Raw genomic sequence first — 12082 nt, forward strand, 5'->3', positions numbered from 1 at the left:
CTGGTGCTGGTTCGTGTGTCTGGTTCAATCCCCTAACTGCCCTTTCATTGGAAAAGGTCAAGCCCATGTAGATGTGTGTGAGCAAGTGTGAGTTTGTGTGCATATGTGTGTGACCCCTGACCCCTAAATGTGTCCAATGTAATGATACAAACACCCTGAGATGTATAGTCTACCAGTAGCCCTTCCTCCCTTCCCACCCCCGACGTGATGAGTTTATAAACGCCACCTGGCACTGACCAGACACACCAGGAAGTACAGACACAGCAGCATGGGGGACAAAGGGCAACAGGAAACTGACTCTACACTCACCGGCCAATGAGAGTACAGAAAGGAGTCTGACCTTCAGGGGAACAGCAGTGTCTGGGGAAGGTGAGACAACAGGATGGGAGTATAGAAATTATAAACAAGAATAATATAATATAACCTCACTAATCAAACTTCAGGCCTTTCTCTCCTCTAGACAAGCATGGTATCATTAAGAAACATAAAACAACTTAATGATCATGTAAACCATTTAGAGTTTTGATATATATGTGTAAATAGTCAAAAACGTCTCAATAGTTGCTTTGGTATTTATTTAAATTCATAATTAATGCTGCCTCCCTTGTGGCACAGCGGTCTTAGGCACTGCATCGCAGTGCTAGAGGGTCACTACAGACCCGTGTTCGATCCCAGGCTGTGTCGCAGCCGGCCGCAACCAGGAGACCCATGAAATGGCGTGCAATTGGCCCAGCGTTATCCCGGTTAGGGGAGGGTTTGGCCGTCCGGGCGCATGCACACTGACTAGTGTCGCCAGTTGTATGGTGTGGCTGGCTTCCAGGTTAAGCGAGCAGTGTGTCAAGAAGCAGTGTGGCTTGGCAGGGTCATGTTTCAGAGGACGCATGGCTCTAGACCTTCGCCTCTTCTGAGTCCCTATGGGAGTTGCAGCGATGGGACAAGACTGTAACTACCAAATTGGATATCATGAAATTGGGGTAAAAAAAATTAAGTTAAAAATCATAATAAATATGCCCATCTATTCAAGTAATTACCATAACTATTATTTTAGCATGTTTATAAATGATTATTATATTTATGTTACCTGTACGTACTTTGCTATTGCATCATGTTTATTCCATGGTTTATATGTATCAGTAACACTTTACATAAATCGTTCAGTTATAATGCTTTATATCTTGTTAAAAGGATGTATGACCCTTTATAAGGGGTCAGAAGACATTGTAAAGGGGCCATACATGCTCATGACAGGTCTTACAATGCATTATAGCTACATCATGATGGATTGTTATTTAAGGAAAGTGTCACCCATGTTTGTTTTAGTCTGTTCGTCAGTAAATGTATTATTTATTACCTGTAAGCTTAGGCAGGGTATGTTCATTGAACACTTGTTTGTTGTTACGGACACCAGAAGGAAAAGCTAATGGAGATCCACATAATCAAATAAATAAACACTGTGACCACCGATGTAGCTACAACATTTACATTCACATTCATATATGAGAATAGTAGCAACCTTTTTTATATTATAGTTTATAGAATATTATGGACACACATTATCAAGGTAGTGAAATGAATCTCACTTTCTCTCCCTCCTACACTGACACACATGCAGTCATTCACTGCCCCTCCTCTCTCTCCCTCTCTCTCTCTTTCCCCCGACCCTCTGTAGGACCAGGCCACAGGTTGGGGGATGTGTCTGGGCCGGTGGTGTCCTCAGCCCCCAGTCTGATGGAGGGGTATGGGGGTCTGGATGGAGACGAGGGGGCTGGCACAGGGGTGGACAGTGCCATCTTCCAGGTCCCATGCATGTGAGTAAACAGCCTGTTTGTGTGGGGTGGTGTTAGCATGATGGGTGACCTCACCTAAGACCTGAAGACTTGTGTTAAATGTGGTGGTGGATGATGTATCACATACATGTTTTGTATCTGTGGATCTAATGTGTGTTCATTTCCAACAGAGGGAAGATCATCCCCAACGGTCCTGACAAGTTTAGGGGACTGCCACTCTCGCTATCAGACAGCGAGGGTAAGACTGTGTGTGTGTGTGTGTGTGTGTGTGTGTGTGTGTGTGTGTGTGTGTGTGTGTATGCCAGTATCTCCCAATAAACTTTGTCTTTACATGTCTGCCATCTGCTGGACCGAACAGGAAATAACACCAGCAGCCTACCTCTAAATGCCTGGTCCCATACATAGGAAGTAACTATCTCGCTCTCTGTGTCTTAACTATATCTAGGAATCAGATAGCTCGGGTGTCATGGTGCCTCTCTTTTTCTCTCAGTTTCTCCAGTTTCACTCCATAACAATAGACTAGAGGCCATCTTAGTGCACAACTGGGCAGCCAGTTCAAAGGTTCATTATCATTGGCAACTGACCTCTCGAACCTTTACTGGAAACGAGCGTTCCCAACCTGACCTCTAACCGAGTTACAGCCACAGTGACGTGGCGGAGAATGGTTTTGGGTTCAGAACTGAGTTTAGTGAAACTGGAGAGAGGAGGGTCCTCCCCTGGATCCATTTTGGTGCAGGCAGTATGTCAATAATGCGTTGGTGTTGAATAATTTACATCTGCAGAGAGGAAGGGTGTGTGTATCTCGCTGTAACTTCGCCTCTGTCTCTCTCTCACTCTGTCCCTTGCTGCCAACCCCCTTGTTCCCTCCTACCCCTTCTGTCCCTCCTCTTCCAGGGGGTGGGGGTAAGACCCAGGTGATGGGGGAGATCAAGGTTGCTCTGAAGAAGGAGGTGAAACAAGAGGGAGACCAGCTGATCCTGGAAGTCCTACAGTGTAGAAACATCACTTACAAATTCAAGAGCCCAGACCACCTACCAGGTAACTGCGTGTGTGTGTGTCTGCCTCACTGATCATCTGACTGTGTGTCTGTCTGTCTGCCTCACTGACTGACTGTCTGACCGTCTGACTGTGTGTCTGTCTGTAGATCTCTATGTGAAGCTGTATGTGGTGAACGTGGCGACTCAGAAGAGGATTATCAAGAAGAAGACCAGAGTGTGTCGTCACGACAGAGAACCCTCCTTCAACGAGACCTTTAGGTTCAGCCTCAACCCCACCGGACACTCCCTGCAGGTAACACACACACTCTAACACCTTGTGTTTTTTTACTCTGGTGTCCTGCTTTATGCAGATGTTTTATTGTTCCAACAGCCCCTATGACTGTTCTGTAATCCCAGTACTTTTCACACACACGCATGAACGCACACAGTCAAACACAAACAAACACACAGGACACTACAAGTATGTGTGTGTGTTCCCCCTGTCCCTAGTTGTTCCTGGTGTCTAACGGGGGTAAGTTTATGAAGAAGACCCTGATAGGAGAGGCCTACATCTGGCTGGACAAGGTGGACATGAGGAAGAGGGTGGTCAGCTGGCACAAGCTGCTGGTCAGCTCCACACACAACCAGTCATGAGAGATCGACTTGAGAGGACACCGAGGTGTCAACCAGAGGTCAGTGAAGATCAATGAATACTCTTGGTCAATGGCTGTTCTTTGTCAAGACGAGGAGGAGGAGGAGTTGAGTTACACAGTGCCCTTCATCCCCTTTGTGTTATTCTGTAAGAAAAGAAAAGAGAGGGGGAGGAGAAGAAGAGATAAGAGGGAAGGAAGAGGGGTTGCGGGTACGGACATGCCCAGAAAGAACTGATCCTCCTGTTCCCTCTCCCACTGCCATACATGGACTGTACCCTGATTCTTAATTGGACCAAAGACTGTCAGAGACTGTTCCCTGATTGGATAGACTGCCAGCACACACACACACACACACACACACACACACCGAGGAATGAAGAAGTCCTCCACTGTAAGAGGACAAACACATCTCACCACCTCTCAGCTCTCTGCTCGACATGTCGGATGCAAAACCTGACGTCAAACAGGACTGGGCAGCAATATCACAAAGATAGTTACCATGATGGAACTACTCATTTCTGTTCTGTCTGGATCTGATACGGTTGTTTATGGCTTGTCAGATCATTATCATTATTGTGATTGATCTGTGAAAATGTCAGTCAGTCAGTCAGTCAGTGGGGTTCAAATTGATGTATTTGTTTGTGTGTTTTTGTCCTTGGCTGCTTGAAAAAGTATGGAATGTTTGTTGTAAGATTCTATTTATGTTGTGTACAAAAAGTACAGTGCAATTATATGGTTGATAAGTAATTAACGAAACCTGACCATACCTGAACGCTCAAGTCCAGTAGGTGGCAGTAATGTACCATTACAGTTTGTTGCCAACAGCCATAAAACTCCAACTTGACCTTACCTGGATAATGTACATGTACATTCAGATTTAGATAGATATATGTCAGAATATGAATCATATCAGAGACACAGTGTACAGAGAAATGTTATTTATGACCATAGATACATATATTACAGACGATATGAGGTGTCTCCTCATGTACAGTTTATTCTAAAGACTACATTCTGTACAGACAAGAGTATGGAAGGAGCACAGACAATCCAATCCCTTTAGCTCTGGTGTTATGCAGTTATACTGGGTGTTATACAGTGGGAAAATAGGAAAATGCAGTTCAAATGGTGAATGTAGAACTCATAGCACAACTGAGACATTAGAGGAGAACTACTACATGGATATCCCTCCTCTTACAGGTGGGGAGAAGAGAACAGATAGAAGAGGATGCCAGGTCCCTTCCCTTCAAACTCATTTCAGTCTGATATATTGTGTTGTGAGAGAGTCCATTCCATATACAGACAGCAGTGTGTAGGAATCTTCCGTCCCCTCCCCTCAGGACTCATCAGACTGGTTATGTTTTTGTGATGTCTTACGCACATGTGACTGGAGGCTTAAACAATCGTTTTGGTTTGAGAGCAAAACCGAGATTGCTGGCCACCTTGACCAACCTGCAATCTGACAGAGGGGTGTGTAGCCTCTCTCTGGTGAGTTGCTTTGCTCCCCTGTTTGGGCTGCTGGGCTGCTCACCTATTCTATGTTAAAGCAACAGTTAGACACACCTGTCCTCTGCGTGTGTGACATCACAGTCTGGTTCTGTATTTATTTTTTATTTTTTTAAAGTTTATTCAACAGAACACTCAACATCTTGCTGTAAACAGTACACTGTAAACAGTACACTGTAAATTGTACACTGTGCAGTTAGTGTCAGTGGATGTAATGCGACAACACAGTGAACCAGCCTTTGTCACTGCCTCTGATCAAAGCTCTAAGTCATTACCTATGTCCCAGTCATAACATGGCAGGACACACTGATACACACTGATATACAGTCCAGATCTATGGGCTCAGAACCATATGGCGCTACAGTTGTTAGTATATTGTTATTTCCAGTGATCTATATAGTGGATCATAGTGAACAACTTCATCAAGTGACCCTACAGAGCTAGTACCCTCAACCATACTGTCAGTGTCTGAAGGCTTATCACTGAGCAACTAGGGAGGACAGATGCAATTTCCTAATAAATGAAGTCCATATCAGAGCCTCGAAATTCAGACACTGAGTCAAGATGTCACAAATGTTCATAAGACAAAAAAACGTGATTTTAAAGAGGGTTAGTTTTAAAGAAAATGATGTTGTCGTGCCAACCTTGTTTTGTATGCAAACCCATTGGTTGTGTTGAAGTCATTCTATGCAACATAGACCTTGTGTTTGAATGCATTTTCTTAACATGTAATATCAGTGAACATTGTGTCTGAAAATATGTATCTTATGAATAGAATTTTAATTTATTTTGGTTTATATATTATTGAAGAAAAGGATAAAAAAAATAGAGAGATTTTTTTACTACTTAACAGCTGTTATCATGTACATGAAGCTTGTGCACTTTAGTATTACATCGGTGATTGATTTCATTGTCCTGTGTAACGTGTCATGACATGCAAGTTTAAGTATCTGTTCCAGTTAGTGTCTCCATGTTGAGATGATGTTGAGTCATGTTATCTGTGCTGTAGGAAGAAGTTCAGACACCACTCTTTTTCATTTCCAAGGCAATAGAAAAACAAAAAACAACATCTACATTCACAGACAATTTAAGGTACATATTGCTTCACAATGCACAAATCTAAGGAGACATCAATCTGTATGTTTGATACAACCACCAACACATGTATGTATAAATCAATGATGATGAGTCTGAGGAAAAATAATGAGAGGTTATTTTCAATGCCCAACTCCAGGACTGTCCAACAACCCTTAATGGTCTCCTTAGATTTCCCTTAGCTAGATAGTTAATATACATTGTTCCTAAGTCCGTTGCTAGTAACCGTGAAACCAATCAAATGTGTATCTGTTGGGTGTGAATGTGGCATACTCATCTGATCTGTGTAAATACAAAGTGTTTTTATTTTCTAGAGAGATTGATGAATCATATTGTCTGAGGTTCGAGCATGTGAGTGTAAAAAAAAAAGAAGACAAAAAACTCAAACCTGTCTGTCTGTCTGTCTGTCTGTCTGTCTGTCTGTCTGTCTGTCTGTCTGTCTGTCTGTCTGTCTGTCTGTCTGTCTGTCTGTCTGTCTGTCTGTCTGTCTGTCTGTCTGTCTGTCTGTCTCTAGTGGTGTGTGTGAGGTACTTATGTGATCAGACTGTGTTGTCAACCCATGGGTGTCTGACTGTACAACCATGTCGCAGACGTCACCGAGCCAACCTGGATGTTGCATGTTTTGTTGATGGTCTGTCAATATTTTTGCTTCCAGATTATGTTTAAAAAGAGAGAATATGTATAGATTTATCGGAAATGGTATTCCGACTGTATAAAGATTCTGCTTGTAAAATTGTCTTGTTTTTCATTCAGTGTAAAAATGGAGAATCTAGCGTTCTGGTTTTGTGGTTGTACACAGGATGTGTTGAGATATTATTATGCAAATTGTGCTGTAAAAACCGGCTGTTTACCTAAAGTCTAAAGAATAAATATAAAAAGAGATTTATTCCACAACCTTAAAGGACTTTTGGTTTCATATTTGAGTGTGTTATGTAATCTGCAACTATTATTTTTCCTTCGGCTCTTATATGTACATCCACCCCAGTCAATTGTATTCAATCAAACTTTCAGCACTACACGTATTCCTGTATATTCGCTTCATGTCCATCAGGTGGCAACATCCTCTCAGTAATGGCTCCTAGTGGACTACAGTTGTGTTTCCCAACCCTGGTCCTCCAGTACCCCCAACAGTACACAGTTTCATTGTAGCCCGGGACAACCACACCTGATTCAACTCATTGAGGACTTGATGATTAGTTGACAGGTTGAATCAGGTGTGTTTGTCCAGGGTTACAGTAGAAATGTGAAATGTTGGCGGTATTGGAGGACCAGGGTAGGGAAACACTGGACTACAGGACAGAAAAGTAGAAGTTGTACATGCAGACGTGCACAGACACACACACAGCTTGCACGCACGTAAACACACAGAACAAAGACTTGTGTGCTGTGCTGAGAGAGTGTGTATAGCAGGCATTAGCCTAGCACCTCTGCATCCCCAGTCTAGAGACTGGCGGCTCCATCTCGGTCTATTGTCTGTCAAGGCCTCCAGCCTCCTATCTTTCAGCACTATTATGTCCTTCCTTTCTCTCTCTGCTTATTTCCTCTGTCTCACTCTCCTCTCTATGTCTCTCCTCTATATGTCTATCCTCTCTGTCTGTCCCCTCTCTGTCTCTCCTCTCTATGCTAATGGGAGATGAGAGAGAGATAGGATGAGAGAGATGGTGTGTGTGGTTGCTAAGCAACGATTGATAACCAAATCCCCAAGCATCCCAGATGTGTTACCCTGCCCTGCCTCTGGGTCGGACTATCTGACTGGCTCCTCTGTTGTCCAACCAGACATGGACTCTGAGAGCCTAATAATTGGAACTAGATCACATAACACAGTCTGGCTGTCACCTGAAATACTGTATAATATATACAGTAGATTGGTCACATTGTTTTCTCAGCCCATTTTATTTTTAAATCTACCACCAATATTTTAGACAACCCATAGGCAAAACATATAGAGTAGGTGATTGTGTGATTGCATATTTACTGTAACCCCTGCTGTACATAATGCTTGTCTTGTTGGCATAATAACCAAAGGCTATGTAGGCCTAGCTTTTGGCACAACATCATTGGCTCGGTAGCCATTATGTCACTCATAGCGCTTGTAGAAGTAGGGAATCTTGTAAAACCCTTTAGATGGATCACGCTGTGAATAATTTGATACTGTAAATCGCTATCTCATAACAGTCTGTTCAATGGTGCGATCAATAAGTTATCAGTCACCGCTGTCTTCTGACAAGTCTGCTACCTGTCACTCACACTGTCGCTATGTCTCTCTCTGTCTGTCTGGGGGATTGATGATGATTGGTAAGGACTCCCCGAGAAATTATTTTACATCAAACTGAGTAAAATATGATGTGTGTGTGTGTGTGTGTGCGTGCGTGCGCGCGCGCGCGAAAGAGAGAGATGTCAACCCAATAGAACATCCCTGATAGGCTATGTATCTGTGACTACCATCACCCCAGACAGACACAGAGAGAGAGAGGTACCAATCCGGTACCTGTTAGAGCGCTGATGCCAGTTGATCAGATTGTCGGTGGCGGGGCTGGGTTATCTCCGAGTGTGTGACACACACTACTGGCTTGGCGTGGACCATTCTACACACTCAAACACGCAGCTGGAGAGGGGCGTAGTGTATGAATGTGCGTGCGTGTGTTTGGACGGGGAGTTGGCGCCTGGCAATGGACACCTACAGAACACACGCCGTGTTGATTTTACTGTTATTATCATCGGATATTTGTCTGCCGTCGCAGTTTCCAACACAACTCATGTAAGTACTAATCTAATCCTTGCCTATAGCTTCTCAAATCCCAATTGTTGGTTGTGTGACTGTAAATGCAGGTGATTAATTGTGTGTGTGTGTGTGTGTGTGTGTCATTCCTAACAATGAATAACTAAAACAATGGTATCTGAGGAAAAACTGTTATTACAAGCGGGTTAGACCAGTCTTGCGGTTTAGCACCTTGCCATCTCCCCCGGTTTATTTGTTAACTTCTTGTTACATCGCTGCGCTATTATGTCTGGATTGTCTGGAGATGCAAAAGAGGCGGTAGGATGGGCACCGGTCCCGTTTCTCTCCTTATTTCAACCGTCTGCTTCTCCTACTCCTCAGCGTGACATATCCAGTGTATTTATAGCCTCTGTGTGTGTCAGTGTGACTGTTAATGAGACATGTGTTACTTTCACTAGCAGTTTCCTGTGTGCTGTTCGCCTTCGTTTGAATATGTTATGTGATTAATGACTATAATGCGCGCAGTGTCGCAGGTAAATTGTGGCTGTTGGCTGGCCAAGGGATAATGTCCTGTAAACTTGTTGAAACAACCTGGACTCAGGGACAGACTAATCTGTTTTCTTCCATTTAGTATGATATGTTACGTTTCCCATTCATTTGTGGATGTCCATCATCCATTTTGTATGATATGTTACGAATTACAATTCGAATGATATGTTAGGAATTGCAATTTGTACAATATGTTACGAATTTGCAATAGTTCTACATATTTTACGAATTCCAATTTGTTGTGGCTAACGTTAGCTGGGCTAGGGGTTAGGTTATAGGGTTAAGCTTAAGGCTTAGCTAACATGCTATGTAGTTGCAAATGCTACTTTCTCATGAGAATTGAACATGCAACATTTGGTCATTGCTCATATCGACACCATCATCCCGGAAACCCTTGACCAACTCCAATTCGCATACTGCCCCAACAGATCCACAAATGACGCAATCTCAATCACACACCAAACTGCCCTTTCCCACCTGGACAAAATGAACACCTATGTGAGAATGCTATTCATTGATTAAAGCTCAGCGTTCAACACCATATTGCCCACAAAGCTCATCACTAAGCTAATGACCCTGGGACTAAACACCTCCCTCTGCAACTGGATCCTGGACTTCCTTACTGGCCGTCCCCAGGTGGTAAGGGTAGGCAACCACACATCTGCCACTGGGACCCCACAGGGGTGCATGCTTAGTCCCCTCCTGTACTCCCTGTTCACCCACGACTGCGTGGCCAAGCACGACTCCAACACCATCATTATTAAGTTTGCTGACGACATAATGGTGGTAGTCATGATCACCAACAACGGTAAGACAGCCTATAGGGAGGAGGTCAAACTCCTGTGCTATCTCCACCTGCTTCCATGGCAGGGTCTTGTCCCCTGCCATTACCTCCTCCCAAGTCCAGGGTGTCCTCCACTCACCTTTCACCCGGGCCCAGGATGTCCGCTCCTCATTCACACGCTGCTTGGTCCTTATTTGGTGGGTTATTCTGTCACGTTCGTCATATTGATGAGACTAAGGCACAGCGTGATATGAATACATACTTCCTTTAATAAAGAAAGAACACGAAACAAACAAATAAAATAACAAAACGAACGTGACGCTATATAAACCGAGTGCTGACAGGCAACTACACATAGACAATAACCCACAAAACCAAATTGGAAAATGGCAACCTAAATTGGATCCCCAATCAGAGACAACGATAAACAGCTGCCTCTGATTGGGAACCAATTCAGGCCACCATAGACCTACATTCCCTAGACATACAAAAAACCCATAGATATACAAAAACCCTAGACCGGACAAAAACACACATACCCACTCTCGTCACACCCTGACCTGACCGAAATAATACATAAAACATAGATAACTAAGGTCAGGGTGTGACATACAGCTGCACCATTGAGGACATCCTGACCGGTTGCATCACCGCCTGGTATAGTAACTGCTTGGCATCCGACCGTAAGGTGCTACAGATGGTAGTGCGTACGGCCCTGTACGTCCCTGGGGCCAAGCTGGGGCCTATACTAGGCGGTATCAGAGGAATCCCAAACAATTGTCAGACTCCAGTCACCCAAGTCATAGACTGTTGTCTCTGCTACCTCACGGCAAGCAGTATCGGAGCGCCAAGTCTGGGTCCAAAAGGCTCCTTAACAGCTTCAACCCCCAAGCCATAATAAGACTGGTGAACAATTCATCAAAAGCCATCCAGACTATTTACGTTGACACCGGACTATTTACACAGGACTATTTACGTTGACACCGGACTATTTACACAGGACTATTTACGTTGACACCGGACTATTTACACAGGACTATTTACGTTGACACAGGACTATTTACACAGGACTATTTACGTTGACACCGGACTATTTACACAGGACTATTTACGTTGACACCAGACTATTTACACAGGACTATTTACGTTGACACCGGACTATTTACACAGGACTATTTACGTTGACACCGGACTATTTACACAGAACTATTTACGTTGACACCGGACTATTTACATAGGACTATTTACGTTGACACCGGACTATTTACACAGGACTATTTACGTTGACACAGGACTATTTACACAGGACTATTTACGTTGACACCGGACTATTTACACAGGACTATTTACGTTGACACCGGACTATTTACACAGGACTATTTACGTTGACACCGGAGTATTTACACAGGACTATTTACACAGGACTATTTACACAGGACTATTTACACAGGACTATTTACACAGGACTATTTACACAGGACTATTTACACAGGACTATTTACACAGGACTATTTACACAGGACTATTTACGTTGACCCCGTATTCTATTTTTATTTAAACAATTCAGAGTTCTAAACTTAACCTTAAATACTTATTCTGAGGTGAGACTGAGAGCTGATTGCATAGTAAACCCCAAGGCATTATTAACTAAAATAGTTCTAATAAATTTAACTCAAAGTCAATGAAAAGTCATTTTTTACTTATAATATGGAACTGACTCAAAACTAAATGAGATGTTAGTAGTACATTTTCCAAGTTTTCCAGAAATCACAGTTGGAAGATTCCTGGAAATCCTCCAATCAGGATTTTTTTATCTGGAATTACTGCAATTTTGCTATGACTCAGAATAAGGCTTTATGATATATATAATTATTGTCATAAATAAATTATAGTTATACCATCCACCTAGGAACTCACTTGGTGAAGGCTCAAATCTCAAATCTCTACCCCCTACAGCAGTGGTCACCAACCCGTGACTGCTCAATCTCCAAGGAATTCGTAGTCGATCTCCA

General features: G+C 43.2%; 1 protein-coding gene and 1 pseudogene across 1 annotated transcript in view; both read left to right on the forward strand.

The window, feature by feature from the left end:
* LOC139377987 (protein piccolo-like) overlaps positions 1–6856 on the forward strand; it is a 153085-nt gene extending 146229 nt beyond the window's left edge. Inside the window, exons 41-45 of the mRNA XM_071120551.1 lie at positions 1670–1808; positions 1958–2025; positions 2682–2825; positions 2932–3077; positions 3275–6856. Coding sequence (XP_070976652.1) covers positions 1670–1808; positions 1958–2025; positions 2682–2825; positions 2932–3077; positions 3275–3418 — 641 coding nt within the window. The 3' untranslated portion in view covers positions 3419–6856. The remainder of the gene's footprint in view (positions 1–1669; positions 1809–1957; positions 2026–2681; positions 2826–2931; positions 3078–3274) is intronic.
* A 1701-nt stretch (positions 6857–8557) lies between these two features.
* Positions 8558–12082, forward strand: part of LOC139372668 (voltage-dependent calcium channel subunit alpha-2/delta-1-like) — a 110704-nt pseudogene continuing 107179 nt past the window's right edge.

The sequence above is a fragment of the Oncorhynchus clarkii genome, chromosome 2 (assembly GCF_045791955.1).
Source record: "Oncorhynchus clarkii lewisi isolate Uvic-CL-2024 chromosome 2, UVic_Ocla_1.0, whole genome shotgun sequence".
Classification (NCBI taxonomy): Eukaryota; Metazoa; Chordata; class Actinopteri; order Salmoniformes; family Salmonidae; genus Oncorhynchus; species Oncorhynchus clarkii.